Source organism: Rhincodon typus, chromosome 25 (assembly GCF_021869965.1).
Source record: "Rhincodon typus isolate 14 chromosome 25, sRhiTyp1.1, whole genome shotgun sequence".
Taxonomy (NCBI): Eukaryota; Metazoa; Chordata; class Chondrichthyes; order Orectolobiformes; family Rhincodontidae; genus Rhincodon; species Rhincodon typus.
Window position 1 is genome coordinate 34,031,758 of NC_063356.1, and position 12,684 is coordinate 34,044,441.

A 12,684-nucleotide genomic window follows, 5' to 3' on the forward strand; every position below is an offset into this window, starting at 1 on the left:
GTAAGCCTTTCAGCCTCTCGAGCTTTCCTGTCATTTTGTGAGAGTGTGGCTCATATGACCAAGGCTTCAACTCCTCTTTCATACCAGCATTTCATAGCTTCTTGCAAAATCGAGGAGATGAGGGCTATCTACCTTCTGTTTAAATACATTCACTTATCCAGCCTTTACAATTCTCTGGATTCTCAGATCTGTATAATTCGATACCTGTTGGTATTATTCTTCTTATTGACATCTGGAAGATTCTGAGGAGTTTGACAGGGTAGATGTTGAGAAGATATTCCTTCTCGTATGACCAGTAGAGGATGTTGGTACAGAATAAGAAGATACTCATTTAAGACTATGATGTGAAGGAATCTTGTTTTTCAGAGTATTAAATGCCTGGAAATCTGAGAATCCAGAAAACTGTGTCAAACCTCTCAGAGTCTTATACATTTCAATATCTGTTGATATTATACTTCTTATTGAAATGTACATGATTCCGAGGGGTTTGACACTGAATGTATTTAAAGAGGTATTGCAATTTTGCAATATCCTTGATATTGCAAAAAGCTATGAAGTTCTGACATGAAAAAGAAGTTGAGTCCTCAGTTACAGAATAAAATTGCAGAGCTGGCTTGAGAGGGCGAAAGGCATGCTCTTGCTCCAATTTGTTATATTCTTATGTATTTATTATTGGGCAGAAAAATAACTGTTGATATTAAATTGTATTTGTTATGTGTTATGGCTCCAGAAGTTCAAAATGATCATGCTTTTCGACTCAAAATGCTGCAGCTTCATGAAGTGTACTTATGCTCTCGAGATGGTTAGTGAACTAATGCATCAATGCACTGTAATTGCATGCAAAGCAAGAGTAAATGCAGTACTCTGGATATGCATTGAAAAGGAATTCATGCCAAGCTATTTATGAAGAATACCGTACTGTGATATAGCATTGACAAACAAAATTCATTCAGGGAATGAACACAGCAGGCTAAGCAGCATCATAGGTGTTCATCCAGGCCTGCACCTTGTTGTCTTGGATTCTCCAGCATCTGCAGTTCCTACTGTCTCATCTTTCATTCAGGGAATGTTTGCTTCGCTAGGATTGCCAGCATTTATTGTCCATTTCTAGTTGCAGTTGAGGAGGTGGTAGTGAGCTGCCTTCTTGAACTACTGCAGTCCATTTGATGTAGGTACACTCACAATGCTAATAGGGAGGTAGTTGTAGGATTGTAACCCATTCAGTGTGTGTATGGTCACATATTTCCAAGTCAGGATGGTGAGTGCCTTGGGGAAGAATTTGCAGGTCATGGTGTTTCCACTATCTGCTGCCCTTGTCCTTCTGGGTGATAGTGTTCATGGTTTTGGAAGGTGCTGCTAAAGAGCCTTGGTGATTTCAATAATACGTTTTGTAGATGTTACACGGTGCTGCTATTGAGTGTCAGTGGTAGAGTGAGTTGATGTTTTGTGAATATGGTACCAGTAAAGTTGGCTGTGTTGTTCTGGTTGGTGTCAAGCTTCTTCTGTTTTTGGAACTGCACTCATCCAGAATGCATTAGTCCAACAACCATCAAATGTATTCCATCACATTCCTGACTTTTTTTCTTGTAGATGGTGGAAAGATTTTCGGGGAGTCAGGAGGTGCCTTACTTGCTATAGGATTGCCAGCCTCTTGGCTGGCGTAGCCACAGTATTTATATGTCCAATTCACTTTCTGGTCAATGGTAACTTGCAGGATAATGATAATGGGTGATTCAGTGATGGAATGCCATTGAATGACAAGGATAAATGCTAGATGCTCACTTGTCATTGCCTAGCACTTGTGTGGTACGAATATTACTTACCATTGCATAGATGTAACTGAATGATGTGACAAACATTAGCCCATGGAAAATTTGAAACAGAGTGTCAGTACATTTGTCACTTTGGGTCAATAAAACATTCACTGGCTTGGGCAATGAATTTTAAAAAATGGTGCAGTGAAAACAGTGCTACTTATATCCTTGGGACAATTGAAAATGATTCAAAACCGATGAATTACTTATGAAGTGTGGTAGTTGTTATTTAGGCCACAAATTTATTGACAGCAAAGCCCCTGGGTGCATTTGAAGTAGACCTAGCGTAATCTGTTGTGGTAATGTTAGTTGAGTTGAATTGTTTGTCAAGGCACCAGGATATTTCTCCAGCCCTTCCCCTCCCCCAACCACCTGTTCTTTGAATTGGGCCATGAGACCTGATTAAGCAGACAGGGACTCAATTTAATGTTTATTCAAAATAAATAATCTTAGACAATGCAGCAATTTCAAAAGTGCAGTGATGTGTTTGCCTCGATTATGTGCTTAAGTTTTTAAATGAGGTTGAACCCGTGACCATGTGACTCAGATGAAAGCGAATCACTGGAGAGCAAACATGATATTGGGTCAGGTTTGCCGATAGAAATTATGTGAAACTTCATAATGCAGTAATTAAACTTCAGGCATGTTGAGTGCAATCAGGTCACCAGATGTTGCAAGTATTGGAAATTGTTGTTGGAAAATGTGCAGAGAAGTGCAAAAGGAATGAGCCTATGTGCAAATTGAACAAGTGGTAATGGACCATTCAAGTAGAAAGAAAAGACTCAGGTGGAATTTTATTAATGTATATAAAGTATTAAATGGCATAGATAAGGTGCACACACAGTATAACTCTTAAGGTCAGTCATACCAGTCGAAAAAAATAAATCAGTGAAGTAGAAATTTTAAATATCTTGGAGAAATAAACTACTTCATACAGAGAGCAGTAAGCATTTGGAATGATCAACTGGGTGAGAAAGTAGAATCAGTGACATTAGGGCAGTAGTTTTTAACTTAACACTGGACCTTAAAAATAGCATATGTCAGGCAGCAATATAGCGTGCCCAGTTACCCAATTTATTTTGTTCCATTTGACCTACAGTTCCAGCTTAATGCTTTGAAAGTAATTTGAAAATTATCCAGTATAAAGAAATTAAATCAGTGACCATGTTTATTTCTCATTTTACTTACAACAGAGCTGTAATGAGGAAGAGGAACTCAGAGTTTGATGGAAACATTCAGTTTTGGTCTTGCCCATCTACCTGTTAAAGCAAGTCCAAATTAACACAGTGCTGCATCCTGGCATAACGTTTTGATCTAGCACTTAAGCCATTTAGAAATAGGTTTTCTTTCTCTGAATTGGAAATAGAATTGAAAAAGCATCTCTAGGAATCTTTCCTTTGATGCTATTCACGAAGTTATATTCATTCTTGATTGCTGGCCATGATGCCCTGTTTAGTATTACTGTGCTCTGTTAGTTTTTGCTATAAAGCTCAGTTAACAGCTGGACCTGATAGGTCAGATTATCAAAGATGTTCATTTTTAAATTGAGATGCAACTATATGAAAAGGTGTCAATTAGAGGACTGGAACAGAGAAAATGTAAATCATGCAGCAAAGTTGTTGAAGTGTTCAGACATGAGATGGATTGAACACACACTTGGGTGCTGCAACGTTATGAATAAAGATGCAAAACTGAGCTGATAGTTGGCTTTATAATGGTGCTCACAAATTTAGCGTAAATTTAATCTTGGCATCTTTATTTGTTTTTTCTATTCAGCATCTGGCTCATTTTAATTTATTTCATATACCACTTCAATTTAGAAATTGGAGACATTCTGTGATGTAATGTTTACTTTAATGGCCTCTGTTTTGAATTCTTGCAAATCCCACTGCAGGGAGGATTTAGAGATTGTTAGCAAATGGTAGCAAGTTCATAACTGTTCAGAACCTGTGGGTATTTCTGACAATATTTTCTCACTTCTACATGTTTGGTCAAGGCTAGGCAGGACAGCAGCATGAGCAAAAAAATAGCCCTCATAACCAATATTGCTGGTACTGTTAATTCATCTTTGTTACACTTTCCTTACCATAAAGAATTAAATCCACACCTCATGATGTGATTTAATATGGAAATAGGCCACTCAGCCTATAGAGCATGCTTTCGCAGGTATGGAAATTTTCAGCTAAACGCCCGGATGACAAAGCCATTGTTTCTGCTGCCTGTCACACACTTCGTTCCCTCACCATCAACTCCATCCCTTTCCCTGTCAGCTATAGAGGGCTGAACTAGACTGGTCAGTTCCTTGGTGTTTGACTCTGCAGTGAACTTTGGACCACGTACCAGCTTCATCACCAAGAATGCGGATTTCCACCTCTGCAACATCACCTACCTCCAATTTTGCTTCAGCTCATCTTTCAAAAACCCCATCCATGCCTTGTTACCCTGGAGTTTAAATATTCAAGTGCTGATCTAGCCAGTCTCCAATCTTCCACCTTCTATAAATTGAAATTTGTCCAAAACTCTATCTATCTTTAATCAGTCTAAAATGTCACTGATTCTCAACCGCTACCAGACAGAAATTTAATTTCCAGACCAGTAGCCAATTCAGAAGCTGGCTATCAGGACTTTAATCCTTTTAGCAGTTGAAACAAACCAGCTTTTGATGGATAAGCAGAGTAAGGCTGAACAGTTGTGGAATTTTTAAACTACATTCAAACTAAAACCTGTTCTTTCATAATGAACCTGGAGAAAGAGGGAAGTTGTCATAAAACCTATTTGCGTGGACCTCTGAATAAGAAAGGCACAATAGATTGCGTGATATAGGTATTTGATTGCCATTACAAGTGAGCAAAAGTTTAAATTGTGCTCGATATTTTACAAAATGATTGAACGCACTAATGTTTTGAAAGCCTCCGAGAAGTAAAACACTCCTCAAATGGGAGATCTTCTAAAGCTAGCTTTGAACCTAAAACAAAAGCATGAATGTGGCTTTCGAATTCAAGTGTCAGATAGGTCAAAAGGTGAGCTTGACCTGCCCACAGGAACCTGGATTTAATGATTATCAAAAAGATCTCTCCAATCAGTGAGACCCTGATTGAACAAAACAGAACTAAACCTAGAGCAAATAAGTTATTCCACTTGGTGAACTAAAGAATAACTCTGCTGTCGAACTTTGGAGATATTCTTAGCACCCAGTCCATTCCATTTAAAAATAACTTTGCTGTTTGACCTCAAAGCTGTGCTCTGAAGAATAAGGTCCATTCCTCAATTATTTATATGCAGAGAATGCCTTTTGTTGTGATGAGCACACGAGCTAAGCCTGTTACTTGGATCTTTACTTGAATAAATTCACGTCTGCTGAGTTTGCTGATTTTTTTTGGAAAAGTTTTCATTGTTACTTTGTCTTTTCTGATTGAAAACTTATCTTATTTTTACAGTATGTGTTCTATATGTACAAGGAATTGAGACTATACAGTGGAGAGAGGTAAGAAAGAACTTTCTCCTTCAGTTAAAATATTTTGTGTATAAAACTGCTCTTGTCTGATTGGATTATATCTCAATTACATTTACGATTTTGTTACTTTTATCGTGTCTCCCATGCTTCTAAGTTTCTTCCAGTTGTCTATACGGCACTGATATACTTGTGCTGTCTTTCACTAAATGATTAATGGCCACTATCTGTAAACTGGACCTCAGAATAGATGAAAACAAATGGAAACTTAACATTTATCAAAATATTTCAATCAAAACTATTATTTAACGTTGAATAAACTTCTGAATGAATTGGGATTTGAATTTTTAATACCTGGATTACATGATATGAATTTTGTAGAATCAGTATAGCTAAATTTGATAAATAATCCTTGTATTTACTTTAAACTTTCTGAATTTTATCAGGTGAAATGTTTTTGTTGAGACTTTTAGAACTGTAGTCAAACTTTCCACAGCAGGCTGGGTTCGTAATCAACTTAGTCACTGACCTGGAGTCCAACTTGTGACTTTTGTCTTGCTAAGCTGATATTGTAGCTTCCATTTTTTTATCTGTAATGTATTAAAGGATATTTAGTAGTTCAGGTGGTCTTATAGCTTTAAATTAAGTGTTAATTTAAGAATGTGCCAACAAAACAACATTCACTTGTAGAGCATTACCTTGCCATGACTAGCAGAATGATGTTTATCTATCTTGGTTGCCAAATACATAGCCAGTTTTCTACAAGTTCTAGCATTATTTAAAGGTGCTAAGTTGTCAGCAGTGTTTAACCTTATATATCTTATCACTTTTTTTAACATTTACATTATTACTTTAATTTAAGTGAACAGTGCAAGTAATGCTAAGCAGTGGGCTCACATGATCCACACAGACTGAATTTAAGTTCCTCGTGGGACCTAGGGCAAGAGAAAGAGTTGTAATTATTCCAATCATTTTAATTAGATGATAGATTCATGACTAAAACATGTGATCTTGAGTTTGAATGGGCTAAAGGACTTAGAAAAACATGAGATATAGATGGAAAACAATTTAAAGAGAAGATAAAATGTAAGAAGAAGGCAGAATGAATAATAAAAAAAACTGCCTGGATCAGAGTGGAACTTATTTGCAAAAGGATAAATGACCAGTTGGAAAATCGCCAGAGACAATGAATTGACCGGCAATCAATAAATTGAAATAAATAGAACAACTGAGATAATGCCGGAACAAAAGCCTTGAAAACTAGTGTGGATATGTAATTAAATAACTTTTTATTAAATATCATATCTTTTATTTTGTGAAGTAAGATGTGTAATTTATCTATATTTTAATATAATTTTTAGAATTTGTGTTTGAACTAATGGCATGTTGGTTTGGTCTATGTGTCTGAAAGGGTATAAGGATTAACTTGTAACCTTTCTGTAATGATAATAATTTCTTTTAAAACAGCAACATAGAAACATAGAAAGTAGGTGCAGGAGTAGGCCATTCAGCCCCTCCAGTCTGCACTACCATTCAATACGATCGTGGCAGATCATGCAATTTCAGTATCTCATTCCCACTTTCTCTCCACACCCTGTGATTCCTTTAGATACAAGGGCCATGTCCAACTCTCTCTTGGATATACCTAATGAACTGGCCCCAACAGCTTTCTGTGGGAGAGAATTCCACAGGTTCAACACTCTCTGAGTGAAGAAATCCTTCCTTATCTCAATCCTGAATGGCTTACCCCTTATTCTTAGACTATGACCCCTAGTTCTGGACTTCCTTAACATCGGGAATGTTCTTCTGCATCTAGCCTGTTCAGTGCCATCAGGATTTTATATGTTTCTGTGAGATCCCCCCTCATTCTTCTAAATTCCAGTGAGTACAAGTTCAGTTCTTCCAGTCTTTATTCATATGTCAATCCTGCCAACCCGGGAATCAATCTGATGAAAATTTGCTGAGCTCCCTCAATAACAAGAATGTCCTTCCTTAGACTAGAAGACCAAAACTGCACACAATACTAAAGGCGTGGCATTACCAATGCCTTCTATAACTGTAGTAAGGCATCACTACTCATATACTTCCTGAAGAGTAATGGTGTTTTGTTTTCATTGGGCTAGCTTTATAAGCGAACAAAGTAAACAGTTGTGCATTAGACTTTTGGTTTAGAAGGTCAGGGATATAGTTCGCAGGAGTCTTGGATGAAGCTGGATATGTATAACAGTAGCTCCTGGTGAAAGGAAATGGTTTAGAACTATTAGAAAACAGATTCCCTCAATGTAAGCAGTTTTGTTTGAAAGGTCTAGACCAGAAGTACTTAATTACAACCCTGAAGGAATTATTTCAAGCTGAGATAGTTTAAGCTCAGTTGTATGAAGGCTCAAGGAAGAAACTATCAGCCTCTGATAAAGGGGAATTGAAGCCACAGTTAAATTAAGTCTGGTAGATGTGAAGGAAAAGAAAATTCTTTCATGTGGACACTGTAAAGGAGTGCTGTTGGGAATAATAGAATTGCAGTTGTCATGTGTTTTGATAACATTAAACTTGTTTTATATAAATAGTTTTTCCTTCTATTTTATCTTCATTTATTTTGTGTTCCCCCACAGGGATTGGTTCTGGGTCCACCTTTATTTGTCATTTATGTAAATGATTTGGATGAGAATGTTGAAGGCATGGTTAGTAAGTTTGTGGATAGCACCAGCATTGGTGGCATTGTAGACAGTGAGCAAGGTTTTCAAAGATTACAAAGGGATCTTGATCAAATGGGTCAATGGGCTGAAAAATGGTGGATAGAATTCAATCTGGATAAATGCAAGATATTGCATTTTGGTACAACAAACAAGGGAAGGGCTTATACAATTGATGGTAGTGTTGTAAGACAGAGGCACCTAGGGGTTTGTGTCACATATAGACAGGGTGGTTAAAAAGGTGTTTGGCATACTTGCCTTCATTGCTTAGTCCTTTGACTGTAGGAGTTGGGAAGTCATGTTGAGGTTGTACATTGGTGAGGCCTCACCTGGAATACTGTGTCCAGTTCTAGGTGCCCAGTTATAGGAAGGATATTATCAAGCTGGAGAGGGTTCAGAAGAGATTTACCAGGATGTTGCCAGGTGTGGAAGGTTTAAGTTATGAAGAAAGGTTGGATAGGCTGGGACTTTTTTCACAGGACCGTAAGAGGTTAAGAGGCGACCTGATAGAAGTTCAAAAAATAATGAGAGGTATAGATAGAGTTAATGGTAGTTGTCTTTTCCCTTGGATGGGGGATTTCAAGACGAGGGGGCACATTTTTAAGGTTAGAGGAGAGAGATTTAAAAACGTTATGAGAGACAAATTCTTACACAGAGGGTGGTTCATGTGTTGAATGAACTACCTGGGGAAGTGGTGGATGCGGGTATAATTAGAACATTTAAGAGACATTTGGATAAGTACATGAATAGGAAAGGTTTGGAGGGATATAGACCAGGAGCAGGCGGGTGAGACTAGTTTAGTTTGGGATTATGTTCGGCATTGACTGGTTGTACTGAAGAGTATGTTTCCGTGCTATATGATGCTATGACTCTATGACTCTATAATAAATTTCTCTTTTATTGTTAATGTCAAACCTGCAGAATTGTGAGTTTGTGGTTCAGTGAAAGACCATCCCGTTAAAAGCAATAACAAATATTTCAAGTCAGGTTTCAATCTGGGAATTCACTTTTGCAGTAATAACATCAGCTGGATCATAAAAATATCATTTTTTTTGTACTCGGGCAAAAGGAAATCTCACATCAATATTTTAATGAATATTTACCTGAATGAAGTTGAAATCCAAATTAGTTTCTTTTTCAATACTTGGTATGTTAAAATCTCAATTTTCTCACATTCTTCAGGCACCTATTTGTAATTTGCAAACATTTAATCCTGTTTTACTGCTGTTTCATTGCCCAGTTCTCCAAAGCTAGTATCATGTGTATGAAACATTTATAGAAATACATTGAATTGAAGGTCATCGTAAAATCTCCCAAGAGGCTTGAGCCTAGAGTTTACTTTCTTCTGCACAACCCAGACTTTGGCCCAGCAATTATGTGCCATGTTGCATTAACCTTTCTGTCCTCTGTCCTCCCAATCACATGACAGCATGCTGAAACTTAAAGTTGGTATAAATCAATGTGAACAATTAGTACCCAAGGAAGTACCATACGCACACTAGTGTATTTCCTCTGTCAGCATTAAAATTTAATTTTCAACTCCATTTAACTATCATTTATGCACATCTGGCACATTTAAGAGAAGAGCAAAATACTTTGGTTGCTATCTAAAATTTTTTAAAAAACAGAAAATTATGCAGAAGCTCAGCAGGTCTGGTGTTTTCTGTTGAGAGAGAGAAATAGAGTTAATGTTTTGAGTTGAATGTGAATCTTCTTTGGAATTGGCATGTTTACGAGCCTGCAATTTTCAAAGGCTTTTCAATTGTTAATGTGGCTTTCCATTATGCCATACAAATGTATTATAAATGCAAAGAGCTGAGTAAGATACAGACTAATGTGTTTAGTGCTCAAATTTACAACTAAAATACCAGAAAAAATGACATAGATTTTCGCACACAGCATAAAACAGATTAATGCTGAAGATTTCCTCAAATCCCAACCTTGCTCACGCAAATACAGTTAAAAGATATTCATCTGAGTCTTAGGCATGGTCAGTTGTATTCATTTGGTAGAGAGCATTTGATGCACAGACTTGAAAGATGAAGCTGACTTGGCATATTGTAGCAGCATATAATTCAAGGCAGTCAACATTTTTGGCTTCATAATTTGTTTGCACCCAGATGGGGAAATGCAGATGAATGCACAGTCATAATATTAACAATTCAGTTGGTCCTTATGGAGATCGTGAGATATTTTTCCATAATCGTGAAATAAAATTGATTCAAATGGACATTTGTCATTTCAAATCAGTTTTAGGAAGGCTTTATCTGAATAACGATCTGAGATAGACTCTGCAACTACTAATTTGCTGAACAAATATGTATGGTTTCTAATAGATGACAAGTGGCACAGGACAAATTTTCAATTCCACATATCAACATGAACACAAGCAGCAGTGAAAAATTCTCATTTTCCATGATATTTCTATAATCACCACTCATACCTGGGGTATTCTGATGTTAGTGTTCCCTAGTATCCCAACATTAGTGGCCAAGAATGTCAAAGACAAGTTGATGTCATTTCCAGTCAATGATTATTTTCTTCAAAAAATATCTTTCAAAGAATGTAGTTTAAAAATATGTAGATATCTGCCCTCTTAAATTTTTTAAAGATAACATTTTCTGATGTAATCGATATTTATAGTTCTTTAATATGGAACAAAATTTTTTATCATAATATTTATTGTGAAAATGAAGTCTAATGTGAATCATCATGATTTTATTTCTGTGTATGATTGTTGTACACTCGAAGTTTCAGAAAAATCCAATTGATTGCACCCCATCTAATATTTTTCCCTCAGCCAACTTTTTTTTAAAAATATCATTGTCAGGGCTATATCTGGGCCTCACATGTTACAAGTTTTCTATCATGCTTCCTACAACTGGTACTTGGCTATAAAGTATATATGACACATAATTTGAGATAAATAATCTCTGGATTATTTAACCTGGAACCTAAAGAATTTTAGTTATTAATAAGTAAAATTTGATGCAAATTCACTAATTGTAATTTTCCTCTTTAACAGACCAAACACTCACTTAATTTGAACAAATATAAATATGATTTTCCAAATTCCTTAGATTTTAGAATGGTCCCATTGAATTACAAGTTACCAAATGTTACTGAATAAAAGAAGGAGAGAGAAACCTGGGAAACCTAAGGTTAGTTTGTCTCATATCAGTCATTAGGAAAATGCTGGAATCTATTATTAAGAATATTTTAACATTGGTACATTGCTGCTGATCCTTCTGACTCTGCACTGATTCTGGGGCTTATCTAGTTATCAGTACTGGAGAAAGATCACTAGTGAATCTTCGTTTGATTATTCACCATCAAACTGGTCTCTGGAAAGGGAACTTGTCTTTGACAATTTGATTAGAATATTTTAAATTGCAAAAAGGATGGTGACAGATATAAAGAAAACAGACAATCAGGTAGAATAGAGAGACTTGGTAGATGAAAATTAATATTTAGAAGTATAAAGGGATACAGTTTGTGAGGGAAAAACAAGGACAATATAAAATAAAAGATACAGTTCTAAAAAGGATGTGGAAACAGAGAGACCTAAAGGTACACATACATAAATTGTTGAAGGTGGGAAGTTGTGAAAGTGGTTAAGATGGAATACCAAAATTTCGGCTTAATAACAAAGGCATGCGGTGCAAAAACAGAAATGTAATAGTAAAACTTTATGAAAACACTGATTTGGACTTAATTGGAGTGTTTGTTCAAATCTGAGACCATGCTTCTGGAAGGATGTGAAATCATTAGAGAAATTGCAGAAAGGTTTACAAGAATGGCTCCAGAGATGAGAGGTTTCAATTACATGAATAGTTTGGAGAAACTGTGTCTCTTTTTTGAAAAGAGCCGGTTGTGAAGACATTTCATATTGACAGGGGTGTTCAACATCGTTATTTAGATAGTAATTACAAAGACAGTGACACCTCATTTCAATGCAGTGTGCAATTCCTCCCCCGCCCAAGAAACTAGATGGTGATAGCTCCTGACATGAAAGTCAGAGTGCCTATTTGGTGGATGCAGGTCACCACTTATTTCCCTGGCATCCATTTCAGTGTTCCTTGCCAACATATCCTTAGATGATCCATAGACAGAATCCTCCTCTGCCCTTCATTCACTGAAATTGACATTGGCAACCTCACCGTATGATCGCCATTGATCCTACTGTAACTCCAAATCTACTTCAGCCCTTCAGCACTTCACTTTCAAGCTTTGGGACACTTTTGATTTACATTCTCCTCCCACGTTAGCTTCTGCATCTCATGTGTCTGCACAGAATGAATCTTGTGGTTCTAAGCTTTATTTCTTAGCACTTTGCACTGATGTGGAGGCTGCCAGCCTTGGTGGATTTGGCACAGAAATAGACTACTCAGTCTACAGCATGGAAACAGACCCTTTGGTCCAACTAGTCCATGCTGACCATAATCCCCAACTAAACTGGTCCCACCTGCTTGAACGTAGCCATATCCCTCCAATCATTTTTTATAGATGTACTGATCTAAATGTCTTTTAAACGTAACTGTACCCACATCCACCACTTCCTTTGGAAGTTCATTCCACATATGAAGCACTCTCTATGTAAAAAGAAATTGCCAAGTCCTTCAAGGATGTTCCACTATTCAATTTAATCACGGCTCCACACATTTCCATCTATCCTCAGTAACATTTGATTCCCTTGCCTAACAGGAATCTATCTATCTCTGCCTTAGAA

At 36.8% G+C, this 12,684-nt stretch overlaps 1 protein-coding gene across 1 annotated transcript in view; it reads left to right on the plus strand.

Annotated features, from left to right (window-relative positions):
• Positions 1 to 12,684, plus strand: part of LOC109917914 (copine-5-like) — a 557,988-nt gene that overhangs the window by 81,661 nt on the left and 463,643 nt on the right. Inside the window, exon 4 of the mRNA XM_048612100.1 lies at positions 5,252 to 5,298. Coding sequence (XP_048468057.1) covers positions 5,252 to 5,298 — 47 coding nt within the window. The remainder of the gene's footprint in view (positions 1 to 5,251; positions 5,299 to 12,684) is intronic.